This window comes from Oxyura jamaicensis, chromosome 17, assembly GCF_011077185.1.
Source record: "Oxyura jamaicensis isolate SHBP4307 breed ruddy duck chromosome 17, BPBGC_Ojam_1.0, whole genome shotgun sequence".
Classification (NCBI taxonomy): Eukaryota; Metazoa; Chordata; class Aves; order Anseriformes; family Anatidae; genus Oxyura; species Oxyura jamaicensis.
The window spans coordinates 458,638-471,173 of record NC_048909.1 but is presented as its reverse complement, the minus strand read 5'-3'; the positions used below and the strand labels follow the sequence as shown (position 1 = coordinate 471,173).

Here is a 12,536-nt window from a genome sequence, read left to right as displayed (position 1 = left end):
CTGCTCCATGTGGGACCCATGGGCTGCAGGGGTACAGCCTGCTCCACCAGGGGCCTCTCCATGGGCCGCAGGGGAACTTGTGCTGCATACCTGGAGCACCTCCTGCCCTCCTGCTGCACTGACCTGGGGGCTGCAGGGCTGGTTCTCCTCTCTCCCAGTTGCTGTTGTGCAGTGTTTTTTTTGTAGTTTTGTTTTTTGTTGTTGTTGTCATTTTTTTCTTAAATTTCTCTCACAAAGGCCTAACTAGCATCACTCATGGCTTGGCTCTGTCCAACAGAGGGTCCCTTTTAAAGCTGTCTGGAGCCAGCTCTGGGGCAGCTGCTGGGCTCTGCTCACAGAGGCCACCCCTGCAGCCCCCTGCTACCAAAACCTTGCCATGTAAACACAGTACACCTAGCAAAGGAAAAATGGATCACTCCATGCACTTAACACAGAACAAAGTGTAAAAATGAAGAAACTAAACGTCTGGTAAGCAATAACTTACCTTAAATCATCATAGAAGCTGTTAAATTTTGAGAAAGGCTGTGTCTTCCAGTGAATTAGTGTGTTTTGTGATTATCAATCAGCATGAATCACCCAGTCTCACAAATGTAATACAAAATAAAAATGACTTAAACCTTGCTTGCTGGGTTAAGTTATGGTAGAATTCAGTAAACTGAATAAATCTGTCTTCTAAATGGAGTGCTCAGGCTGTGCCATGACTACTCCCCTGAATGAGGTATTGTGGTGTCTTTCACGAGAGGCAGATGAGTTTCTTATTCTTTAAATCTGTACTCCTTTTTGGTAGCTGCAGAGTTGTCATGTCTATGAAACTATATTGTCAGTAGTATGTGCACATAGAGACTGAATGCCATTGCCTTATTGAAATGTTTGTTTTCCTGTAGGGATTTTATACTGTAAGTTATGTACCAGATTCCCTTTTGTGCTTTTTACCCTGATGGGATTAGTTAATGCAGCGAGCATGTGTGTTCTCAAACATATGACTAAAAATTAACCACGGTTACTAACTCTAAACTTAAAAAAAAAAAGTAATCATAGCAGAGAACAAATGCATGTTGAGGATGAAGCAGTTATAAAAGCAAAAGCCTTTGCAGTTTAGATGAAACCTGAGATTTCTCTTCCACCTCCTGTTGGGCCATTACCTCGTCTGTCTGGGTACAGAGCAGCTTGTCACCCTGTGGTACTGGGGGACCTTGTTTGAATTGTGCACTGTTGCGGGTTCATGAGCAGTTGGACGTGTCTCAGCGCAGGATGTGGCCACTCCCCATGCCGCCTGTATGCTGGTAGTGGAGAGGGAGGGCTGACACTTGCAAGCCCCGAGCACTGTAGCTTTTGACTCCAAAGTGTGGTGTGTAAGCTGACTTAGTTCCCCTTGCTTGGAGCCTTCCCAGGAGGCCAGCGGTGCCTCTGTGCCCATAGCAAGGACTCCGCCTGCGCAGCCTTTGTCAGGCCTGGCCGCTGCCCTGTTGAGCAGCATGGCTCCCGGCCATCGCTGGGAAGGGCTGCAGGAGCCCTGCTGCCGGAGCTATGCCATGGAGCATGGTGTTGGAAGTGGATGGCTCTGGTTTTGGCCAGGGGATTGAACAGTGCATTTCTGCCGAAAGGGTTTCTGCCTTGGCCTCATGGCTCCTGCCCGAGGAGAGCCAGGTCCCCACCAGGCAGGCAGTGTGGCAGAGTGCTGGTAGCACTGCAGCTTGCCTTGGGCTGCCGCTGCAGGCAAGCCCAAGCTGGTAATACTGGCTTGGTCTCAGCATAATGCATGTGGTTATTGATCTCTTCCCATTGCCATCCAGACTATCAAGAGGGGTGTGCTGTAACCATTTGCAATTGATTTAGAGTCTTTTGAGATGTAACTTCCCCTCAGCTGAGGTTTCTGCTTGAAATCTGTTGGAAACGTAGAAAGGGAAGGACTAAATTAAAAAACTTACCTATTTTACATAAGCAAATTTTACATAAGCGAGGCCTACGTGCTTTATTTCACAACTGAAATGGACTGAGGTGTGTTTGTCCCCCATCTGCAGGACAGCAGCTGAAGGCAGAGGGGCCATGACTTCTAAAATTTCACTGAGCTGACAGGCTGTAGTTGCTCATCTGCCCCAACATTAAAAAAATATATAAAAAATGTTGTGAGGTTTTGCACTGAGTCCTGCTTCCAGAAGGGCTTATTTACGAACAGGTTGTACAACTGTTTTCCACAGAATTTGATACTGTTCTTCAAATGGAACTAGTGATCCTGTGTCTGATACAGTTTAGCTCTTAGAACAGATTGCTTTCTTACAGTCAGACTTTCTGGATTAACATGCTTTTGTTCCCATTTCTGTTTCCCGTTAGGCTTCTGTATCTAAACTGAACACCATGAAATGGTCCAAAGCTCCTGTTTAATTCATTGCTGTGGGTAGTGTGGTGACACCAGATCTCACTGCACCATGTGAGCATGCAGAGATCTGTTACAATGACCCTTCCTGCTCAGATCCAGCTTGTTTTCCTTTCTTCAGCGGGAGACGTTGCTACGGCAGCTGGAGACGAATCAGCTGGATATTGATGCAACTTTGGAGGAGCTGTCAGTGCAGCAAGAGACAGAAGATCAAAACTACGAACTGTATGTCATTGAGCCATCTTTTCTGTTTTGTTGCAGTCTAGGTATCATATGAATGTTGGACAGCCCCAGCTATGGCGTGTGGTCAGACTGAAGTGTTGTGGGTGACATTTGGGGTTTCTTTGGATCTTGCAAAATGTTACTTTAAGTGGCATCTCCTGACATAAAGCATGCACTTTGGGATCCGTGTCAAACCCTGTCAAAGGGTCTGGTTCCTACAAGCACGTGACCTGTGGGAGGGCAGTGGAAGTGGAGTTGAGTGGTACAATTGGAGGCAGCACATGGTAAAGAGATTATAGATAAATATGTTGCAGCCTCTAGTGTAGAAAGGAGATATTTTCCACTTCTCCAATGCTCAGCACACAAGTTGATTCCTTTTCTTCCAGCTATTGCATTCCTGAGTACTGTGTATCTTGGGATAGGCAGAAATTAATAGGTACAACACTGTTGTTGTTTGTTCCCTCTGAATACTTCTAGTCTCCTCAGCACATTTCTGGTTTGAAACAGTGACTAGTTCCTGCCTTGTGTTTATTCACTGCCTCATCTGTTCTCTTGGTGCTTGATATGAGCATTTGCCAGAGTTAGTCCTGCAAAGCCAGTATATCTGTAGCATAGTGAGTTGGAATCTCTTCAGATTTGTATGTTGCCAGCAAATGTGTTCCATGAATTCCTATTGCAAGGTCTTCATTGCTGTAACATGCAAGTCAAGTCAACCCCAGAATGAATTGGGAAAAGATTCTTTACAGGCATCTTTAGCTGTAAGTTAGAATCAATGATTATGAAATATTAATGCACAGCCATTTTGACAAGCATTTTTAGACCAAGTTTCAAGTCCCATAACCTTGGTCAGTGTGTTTTCCTTTGTGAGAGCATTGGAATAGCCTGTATACACACAAAGCAGTACTGTTTCCAGAGTATTCACCTCATTTGTTTCCTTAGGGAATGGCTAGTTTCCTCATGCCTTCAGCAATTCTTTTGATATCCCTACTCAAAGGACTGGGCTGTGTGGGCTGTTCCATCAGATTGTTTTCCAGTGTCTTCTATACTGCATCAGTAATGGGAAAATACTTAAAAGAATCAGGACTTGGCAGAGCTGTGCCAAGCTTACATGAGAAGATCTTGCTACCTATTCACTTGTCACCGTTATACCAGCTTTAATATTTGCTGGACCCTCACATGAACCAATTCAAATCGCAAATCAGATGACAAATGCAGCAGAAAACTGATATCTACCAATACCCACTTCCGGACTGGCTTTTGCTGCTCATGTGGCAAGCATGAGGGCTTGCTCTGAGAAACATCTGCCCAACACCGGAGCTTAATGGAAGCAACAAGAGATGCAACAAGAGATGGGTCTGGCAGATGTGGGATGGCAGGACCTTCTAGATCCAGCAATAGATGTTGCATTAGATCATCCCATCCAGTGTAACCGCACCAGCATACAACATTTTATACTATTGGGGTGCTTCCACTGCAAGAGAGTACCCTTTCTGTAGCACCTACTCCTGCAGGTGCACAGTGATTACTGAAGAGCATCATTTGCAATGTGGCAGCATCTAGAATCCTAAGACCTAACTGGTCCAGGCAGTACACACTAACACGTCAAAAGGCACGTTCTTGCTTTTTACAACCTCAAAAGAGCTTTCAGTGCAGTCTGTATGGCAAATTTCATCTCTGTAGAAGCTTTTGGGCCATCTGCAGATAATCCAAAGCCAGATAACCACTTGGCCCATACGTCAGTTCCCTGATGTTTTTCCAAACCAGCTCATGAGCACAGGAAGAACAGGAGTTGGGGTATGTGTACCTGAAGCACTTCAAAGATGCCCACAGCCCAGACAGGCAGAGTAGCTGCCCCTCTCCTACACTGCAGAACAGAATGCTGTAGCAAGGGACTGCTGCTCGGCTGCTGGGGAGGGCTTGCACTGCAAACGACTAATTGCACTATTACTTTGAATAATTGGTTTAACATGGTGAAAGAAATACTTTAGCCATGATAACTTTGAGAAGCAGAGTTGCTCAAAAATTAAGAGCAAGACCTTTTCCTAGAATTCTGGTTTAGCAAATAATCTGATTTTTATGCATCTGACGAAGTTCACTTCAGCTACTGCAAGCTTGTCTGTATACTCAGACCAATGTTCTTTGCTTTCAGAAAGTAATGCTTCTTTACAGAAAGGTCCTCAAAATATCTGTGGATGCTTCCTGGATTGAGCCACTGATTTCCGCCCCCCCTCTCCCCCCCCTTTCATGCCCATTAACTTGGACCACAGTGACTAAAATAGAGTGCTATTTGAGGATTTTTGAGGTTTTTCTCTGCACCTCGGCTAGATATGAAAGGTCTGTTTCAGAGCTACCTCTGGAGCAGATGAGCTGCACGGGGTTACTTCTATCACACAGTTGAAAGGATACTCTCCCTACAAATATATATTTTATATCCCTGCAGGAACTCTTCAGTTCCTGACCTTGAGTCCTTCAGCCCAGGTCCTGATTTAAAGAAATAAGCACACTCATATGGAAAGGAACACTGATTTGGGTAAAGTTCTGATTCTTGGTAAGCTGCTTAGGCTGGTGAGTGGAGTATCTGTAGACAAATCAGCAGTAGCTGGTGGGAAGTACGGTTTGCTGTTGAGGCAGGACTTCAGTGCTCTTGAATAGGGTCTGGGAAGGTCTTGCATCTCTGCTTGGCAGATGTCCATCCTCTGGTTTTGAGATTACTATGTTTATCATGCTACTGTGGTTGTTGTCAAAATGAGCACCTGATGTGTTTTACTTTGACACCCTCTTGTTACAGCACATGTATTCATGCAGTTTAACTTGTTGACCATTAGCAGATGCACTGGGGGCTGCAGGCCTTGTGATGCAGCAGCCCCACTGCATCCCTCCTCTGAGGTAGTTCCTGCTCTCCTTACATTCGCCAACTTGTGCTGACATAAAATCAGGCAGTGGAGCCTACAAGGTGGCAGTGCTCGTCTCAGTTATTTCATTCACCCCTGTGCATGTCTGGTAGTTGCTCTGTCACAATGACTGATGCTAAATTTGCATGAGTGAGAACAGAAGGAGCAAAAGAACTCTTCATCCTGCTGTGTCTGGGTACCTGAGGACAAAACATCATTGCTCTAAAATGTGCATCCCAAAGAAAACACGAGGTGGCACACAACACTGCCTCATCCAGCTTATGTAAGCGATCCCTTGGCAGCTGCTGGCCGAGCTTTGCCTGTGTAACGCATGTTTAGAGGCTTCCAGCTCTTTCCTTCTGCTTAGTCTCTGCCTGCCACACCTTTTGCTCTGGTACTTTCCCTGTGGTGTCTCAAAATTTACATTCTCAATACAGCTAAAATTACATTTCAGCCCTTTTTCAGTTTCTGAATTCTTACTAAACAAACAGCAATCACTTTTCTGACATCTGAATTTGTAATACACTCAGTTTTTCCATGTTGTGTCCATCTTACCTCCTCACACAAAGGAATCTTTTTATACATTATGTTTGTTCAGTTACAGTATGTCTGTTCCATCACTGAATGGAGATGCACATGGAGAAGTATTTTTAAGAAATTATGGAAGCTCTTCCTGCATTTTTTTTTTTTAGGAACTAGTTGAAATGCTTGCAAAAGTTAAGAAGCAGCAGAACTAATATGTGGTTTTGATGAACTTTTATACTTTGCTGGAATTTTTTCTAATATTTTCTTTTTAATATTTAAAGACAGAATTTAATTTCAAGGGTTAAGGATTCAATTATCTTTGAATTACCTTTTTTTTTTTTTTTCCCCTGGAGATTAATATAAATTCTTTAAAAGGAATACGGAAGTTTTTCTTTATGAGAAGTCCCATCTTCTCACAACCAGTTTTGAGAAACTTCAGGAAATTGTATCTATAAATCACTGTGTGATTGTTTGATTTATAAGCATCTGAAATCCAAATTATGAACAATTCAGGTGAAATAGAAATAAGTTGTAAGATCACTTTACTGCTGGTGTTTAAGAGCTCTCAAGCAAACTGTTAGTCCGGCTTTGCAAAAATATATTCAAAGAGACTGAACTGCGGATTATTTGAGATGTTGTGTGATCTGAGGTACAACTTTAGCAGTGGTAGAGTCTGTCCCAGGTATGCCACATGATGGAACTCCATCTAGATGCTTTCTCTGTGCTGCTATACAGCTGGCATCTGCACTGTCAGGTAATCCTGGACAGCCAGGTGCTACTGTCCTAGCAGGGAAGTGACTGTAGAAAGGCATTTGCTCTCCCCTAATGAGGACTCTTATTTTGGGGAACATGCTTCCTGCATTAGACAGCTTTATTCACTACAAAGTCATTTGTTGGGGTTTTGGTTTTGTTTGCTGGTGTGTTTTTCATGCATTGAGCACAGTTCTTAAGTTTGCAAAGACCGTGGTACAGAGTAGTGCCAAATGTCTGACAGGAGAACTTGCTGCTACAGCTGCTCTGCAGTATCTTCAGCTATATCGAAATACAGGTCTGGAATCTCACTGCCAAAGGCTGAAGTGCACGGTACCAGTTAGGAAAGTAAACCTGCTTTTGTTTTCTTTTCTTCTTCCCCTACATTTATCATCTCAGCTTGCTGTGAATCACTGTTCCCATCAGATCAGGAGCCAGTGTGTACTAAATGGGACTCTAGATCACGTGTTTTTTTGTGTGGCTGCATTAAGAATTAATCACACCTGGTCCTATCATCATGGATCTTGCTAGAGAACTGGAGAACATGGAGTGTACCCAGAATGTTGTAGAGAGACATTTTCCTGCTCCATCAGTTTTGTGTCAAATGGAAAACCTGAGGAACATCAGGGGAGGGTTGGAACATCAGGCCTTGACAGACAGCTTCAGCCCAGCTTCTGCTGACAACTAATATCACATTCAGGAACCTTGAGCTCAAGGGGGAATCAGTTTCAGTACCTTTTAGTAGCCCGAAACAAGCAAGTGGACATCTAACCCTCTATGCAATAAAGCCAATTAAATTGATGTCACAGGGCTTATTAATCTTCATTTTCACAATTGATAAAATAACCTAAAGCATTTCGTGCCATATGAAATCTATTTGAAAAGTTGATCACAAAACAGAACAAGGAGCCAAAAAGCTTCAGGCTGCTCCTGTGTTCAATGGTAAATGAATGCAAACACTGACAATTTTAGGACTGAGTCCTTTTGTGCTTTTTTGTTTGTTTGTTCTGTGCACAGAGCAACAGTAACCTCAGGCCCTGATGAGTTTTTATTCCTGAAGAGCATGTCCAGCTTTCAAAATGCATATAAGTCTCCTCTTGTGAACAGGCCCAACACCAAGTGAATTATTCAGGGGTTTTGAGGATATGGACTTGCTATTCATCCTGAAATGGAAGGATTGGAGTGCAAACAAGGAGCCCACATGGGTGTGGACAGATAACCCATCTGAACTTACATGGCACATTTGCTGTCTCTAAAATGAGAACAAGTGTACGCAGGTCACAGCATGAGTGTATCAATTGTGCATCGCAGGTCACAGCATGAGTGTATCAATTGTGCATCAATTGTCTACAAAATCTAGTGTGAATATGAAACTGCTTGTTTAGCAGTAAGATTTTGAGTTGAGGCCATTTACAAAGGACTGGCAAAAAGGATACAAGGAACACAATAGGCAGATTGTATAGAATATGAGAAAAAACAGACGTGGAGACATGTGGCAAGTTTGGCCTGGTGTGTTCCTAAAACAGCCATGATTGTGCCTCTGAAGAGTGTGTGTAAAGTCAGAGAAAGCATTCATGTATTGTAGTATTTTTGAAGTGTGGAGGATGCTTAAACACCTCCACCCTGGAAATTACTGAGAGCTTGCTGGCAGCATTTTCACGTATGCTGTTTTTCCACCCACCTCTTCCACAGAAGAAGATATGAATATGAAAGCTCAGCATAGCTGCATTATGCAGCACATGTAAAACCGGTATCAGACCATGCTTATTTCTCTGTTGTCATGGCACACAAGAGAGCTTGGCCCATGTGTCTAGTTTAGGATGAGGAAGGTCGCATGAAGAGCACGTGCCAGAACTGTCCCTGGTGCTGTTCTGGATGGAGTAAGAGCCTGTGTCAAATAACCAGTTGTACCTTTCTACTAAAAATAACTTGCTGTGTCTTGTTCTTACACCCTTCAGATGAGCAAGGCATAGGAGCAGGTGCAGAAGGGAGCCTGCATGTGTGCTACTCCCCAGACTAGCTGAGCTGGAGGGAAGAAAGACAGTCTTTACACTTCAATTGTGTAGCATTTTTTCCCTCCAGCTCTTAAAATGCGTGTGTTTCTGTAGGAGAAACAGGTGGTATTCACAGCCCTCCCTCCCTCTGGAGATGGCCACTTGCCCAGAACAAAGCAGATTGTTTCCAAACTGGGTAGCTTTGACAGAACGAAGTACAGTAAATCTTCAATAGCCTGATATTGTAAAGTGTCCTGCACTTCATTGGGACCACCTTTAAATACTCTTCAAGCTCAATATTCTTTATCCTCAAATGACTACATATGCTCTTTGTATGTACTTCACACAGAATCCCGTTCCGTAGTCTTCAGTACACAGTAGTCTTATCCTACCTGAGTCACCCAGCTGCCTTGATTGTGGGACAGTGTCGTGGTCAATAATGCAGTAATTGTTCAGTTCTGTTTGCATGTAGCCTTGGTGAGTTAGGTGCTCACAGAGACTGGCAGAGCTGCTCATAGCCAGGAAGCTCAGCTCAGCCAAGAGAGCAAGCAGAACTGGCACCGGTACCGCAGATGCTGGCTGTAGCAGTGACCAAGCTTGCAGGCCTTCCAGCCAGGAACACTGTTGCTATAAACAGGAGTAGGGGTGCATGTAGATCAGCTAGCATTCATACCACAGTTGGGAGGTATGTCTTTAACCCTGAGCAGGACTTGGGAGCAGGAATCAGTACCACGAAGCAGAACTATTCAGCCATCCTGCCTTCAGCTCATCAGGAGCCCTGAATCCAAGCTCGGAGGGGTGAGCTGATGGAATTTATCACTCAATGCTTCTGGTGTAGATTTGCAGAGCTGCACATCCTGTGCAGGCAAGCATCTTGGATGCAGCAATTTTGCGGGTTCAGAGCATTCACTTATTTGGATAAGGGCTGAATTACAGGTACCCTTCCTTGGTTTATCTTTCCTTCACCACAAATGCAGTGCATAGTCTGCAGAACTGTGTGTATTGTGACCACCTTGTCAAGAACAGAGTGATGTGTAATTCCTCGGTCCCACAGCACAGTGAAAGACATGCATTGAAAATACACTGTTAGAGTCTTGCAGTCTGTGCATGATGCATTGCGCACCTGCTGTGGTGGTTTTACCATGCTAGGCAGCTGAACACCACAACCGCTCTCTCACTCCCTCTCCTCAGATGAGGAGGGGAAGAAGTAAAGGAAAGAACAACTCACGGGTTGAGATAAGGATGATTTAATTAAAGAGAAATATATATATATATATTATTAAGGAAATATTATTATTAATTAAACAATTCAACTAAAATGAAAAAAGGGAAAGGGGAAGAGGGAGGAGGGAAAGGGAATAACTAACAAAACAAGCAAAGGCTATGTGGAAGTGCAGAGGAAAGAAATTACTCTCTACTTCCCACAAATGAGCGATGCTTGACCACGTCCTTGAAACAGGGCCTCAACGCACGTAGCCATTGTTCAGGAGGAGGACAGACGTTTTCACAACGAGAGCCCACCCCTTCCCTCTTCTTCCTTTTTCCACCTTTTATTGCTGAGTGTGACATCATATGGTATGGAATATCCCTTTGGTTGATTTAGGTCAGCTGCCCTGCTGATGTTTCTTCCTCACTTTTTTGCCCACCCCCTAGGAGGGTCAGAGAGAGTCCTGATGCTGTGCCAGCACTTCTCAGCAGCAGACACAACACCAGTGTGATACCACTGCTGTTCAAGCTACAAGTGCAGAGCGCAGCACTGTATGGGCTGCTGTAGGGAAAGTTAACATCCCAGCCAGACCCAGTACACCTGCCAAACAAACCTGATACTGTCTCCACAGAGACATCTGTTCTTGTATGTGCAAGAGTTAAAATCCTTTGTGTTTTCTGTTTGTCATGTGACAAATCCATGCATCATTTTCAGCGGGACGTGTTGTTGCACAGCTCACCCCAGCTACGAGTCCCTTGGGAGGGAGGATGTAGGAATGGATGCTTTGTCGCATGCTCTCATCTCATTTCTGATGGGAGCTTGTTTTGTTGTACTCAGCCTAGGTAGAATAAACATGTAAGCCTTGCTCAAGATCCGGCTGGAAGCATCAGATAGGTTAGCACAGCCCTAATTTAGCTGCCTTGACAGCAGTCTCAGGGGAGAGGCAGAGAACAGGCCACGTGACAGCCTGGCTACTTTCCTGCTCCTCACAGGCAGCACTGCATTTGTAGTCTTCTGTCCTGGTCTTCTGGAACAAGCAAGGCAAGTCTTTCCTAGCCATGCAGACATGGTGAACTTGGAGCAAGAAGACCTGTTCCCTAGCTCTCGAGCAGATGACTATTTCCTTTGCATTGATGAATTCCTTCACATTTCTGCTTTTCACAGTCATCCAGTTCTTTCTGTATCTTGTCCCTGTCTTCTGTGTTGATGAACTCCTACTTGCAACTTCATGAACATATCTGTGGTCCTTGTACCACTTACTGAAATACAAAAATACATCTCAAGGCTCACTCTTGCGGAACTCTACCAAGGACTTCTTTCCTATCAAATATCACTTTTTAGTGCTGCCCTTTACCCTCTCTTTAGCTAGTTTTTCCGTTTTAACTAGCAGCTTCCTGTTTTTTTTTCCACTAGGGCTCTGGACATCTTGTGGTCACAAAGTATATGAATTTGTTTCATAAACATGTATTGGGTTGCTCCTTAAAATAGAAAATAATATCTCAAGGAAGTTGTAGAATCTTTTAGCCCACGATGCTTGCTTCTGCTTAGAAATCATTCCAGTGAAGGTGTCTGTCTGTCTGAACTCCCTGCAGGACAAGGTGGTGCTCTGTATTGGAGAGCAGTCTCCATTTCAACATATTCATTGCCTGGAGCACAACCAAATCTGTCTTGCAGAAGCAGTTGGACCTAGAGCCTCTGTGCACATGAGTTTATTAGGCTTAATGAAAGGAAGCAAGACCATGACATTTGCTAGATTTTATACGTGATACACTTCAGGTATCCCATCTGAATATCTTTGATGTGCTACATGTAACAGATCCTACTTTGAGACCATTCTATAGAAAAAGCCTTTTCATTTCATCAACCTTGTGAAAAGACTGTTAACCAAATGGGCTGCAGAAGGAGGCTGCAGCAGGATCAGACTTGGTTTCATTTTTCAAAAGGATGGAGCGTTTCACCCTTTCTGACGGTACAGGCTTTAATGCTTTTTGAGTCAGGAATCCAGCCAGGACCGCAGTTTGCTTCAGAGTGTCTGCTGCTTGGTTCAAATGGCTCCCACACATGGTGCGTGTGTACAAGGGGAGAGACTGCACGTATATCTGCATGTTGTGAGAATAATTGTAGTCAGTCCTCTGAGCCTCTGGATAGCTCTTTTTTTTTTTTTTTTTAAGTTCAAGGATACTCCTCACAAATCCATTCTTGGCTGAAATAAGAGGTTTTCATAGTATTTAAGATCTCCTGAACACTTTGATCTCTTCTGCAGAATATAGAAATGTGCCATTCCTGTAGCACTTACTCCTTTAGAGACATATGTCCAACTACTGACTTAAGGTTGAGTTTCAAGCCCTGGCACATTGTTATAGTCTGTCTATCCAGGGAGTTCCCAGCAGCATTACAAATGTAGCTTTCATCCTGCAGTACAAAACAGGTTGGGATTCTCCACACCATCATTGCAGATCGTGTGACTTTAGCACACATGGGTGAACCAGATTTATCATGACCCAGGGACTTGTGGCAGCTCTGAAAGCAGGGCTGTACCTCCCAGTTCAGCGTGTAGCCAAAGCAGCACAGCA

The 12,536-nt window shown here is 44.0% G+C and overlaps 1 protein-coding gene across 4 annotated transcripts in view; it reads left to right on the top strand.

Annotated features, from left to right (window-relative positions):
- RABL6 (RAB, member RAS oncogene family like 6) overlaps window positions 1-12,536 on the top strand; it is a 58,181-nt gene that overhangs the window by 29,892 nt on the left and 15,753 nt on the right. For all 4 annotated transcript variants that reach the window (XM_035341634.1, XM_035341635.1, XM_035341637.1 and 1 more), the window contains one exon: window positions 2,496-2,599. In XM_035341634.1, coding sequence (XP_035197525.1) covers window positions 2,496-2,599 — 104 coding nt within the window. The remainder of the gene's footprint in view (window positions 1-2,495; window positions 2,600-12,536) is intronic.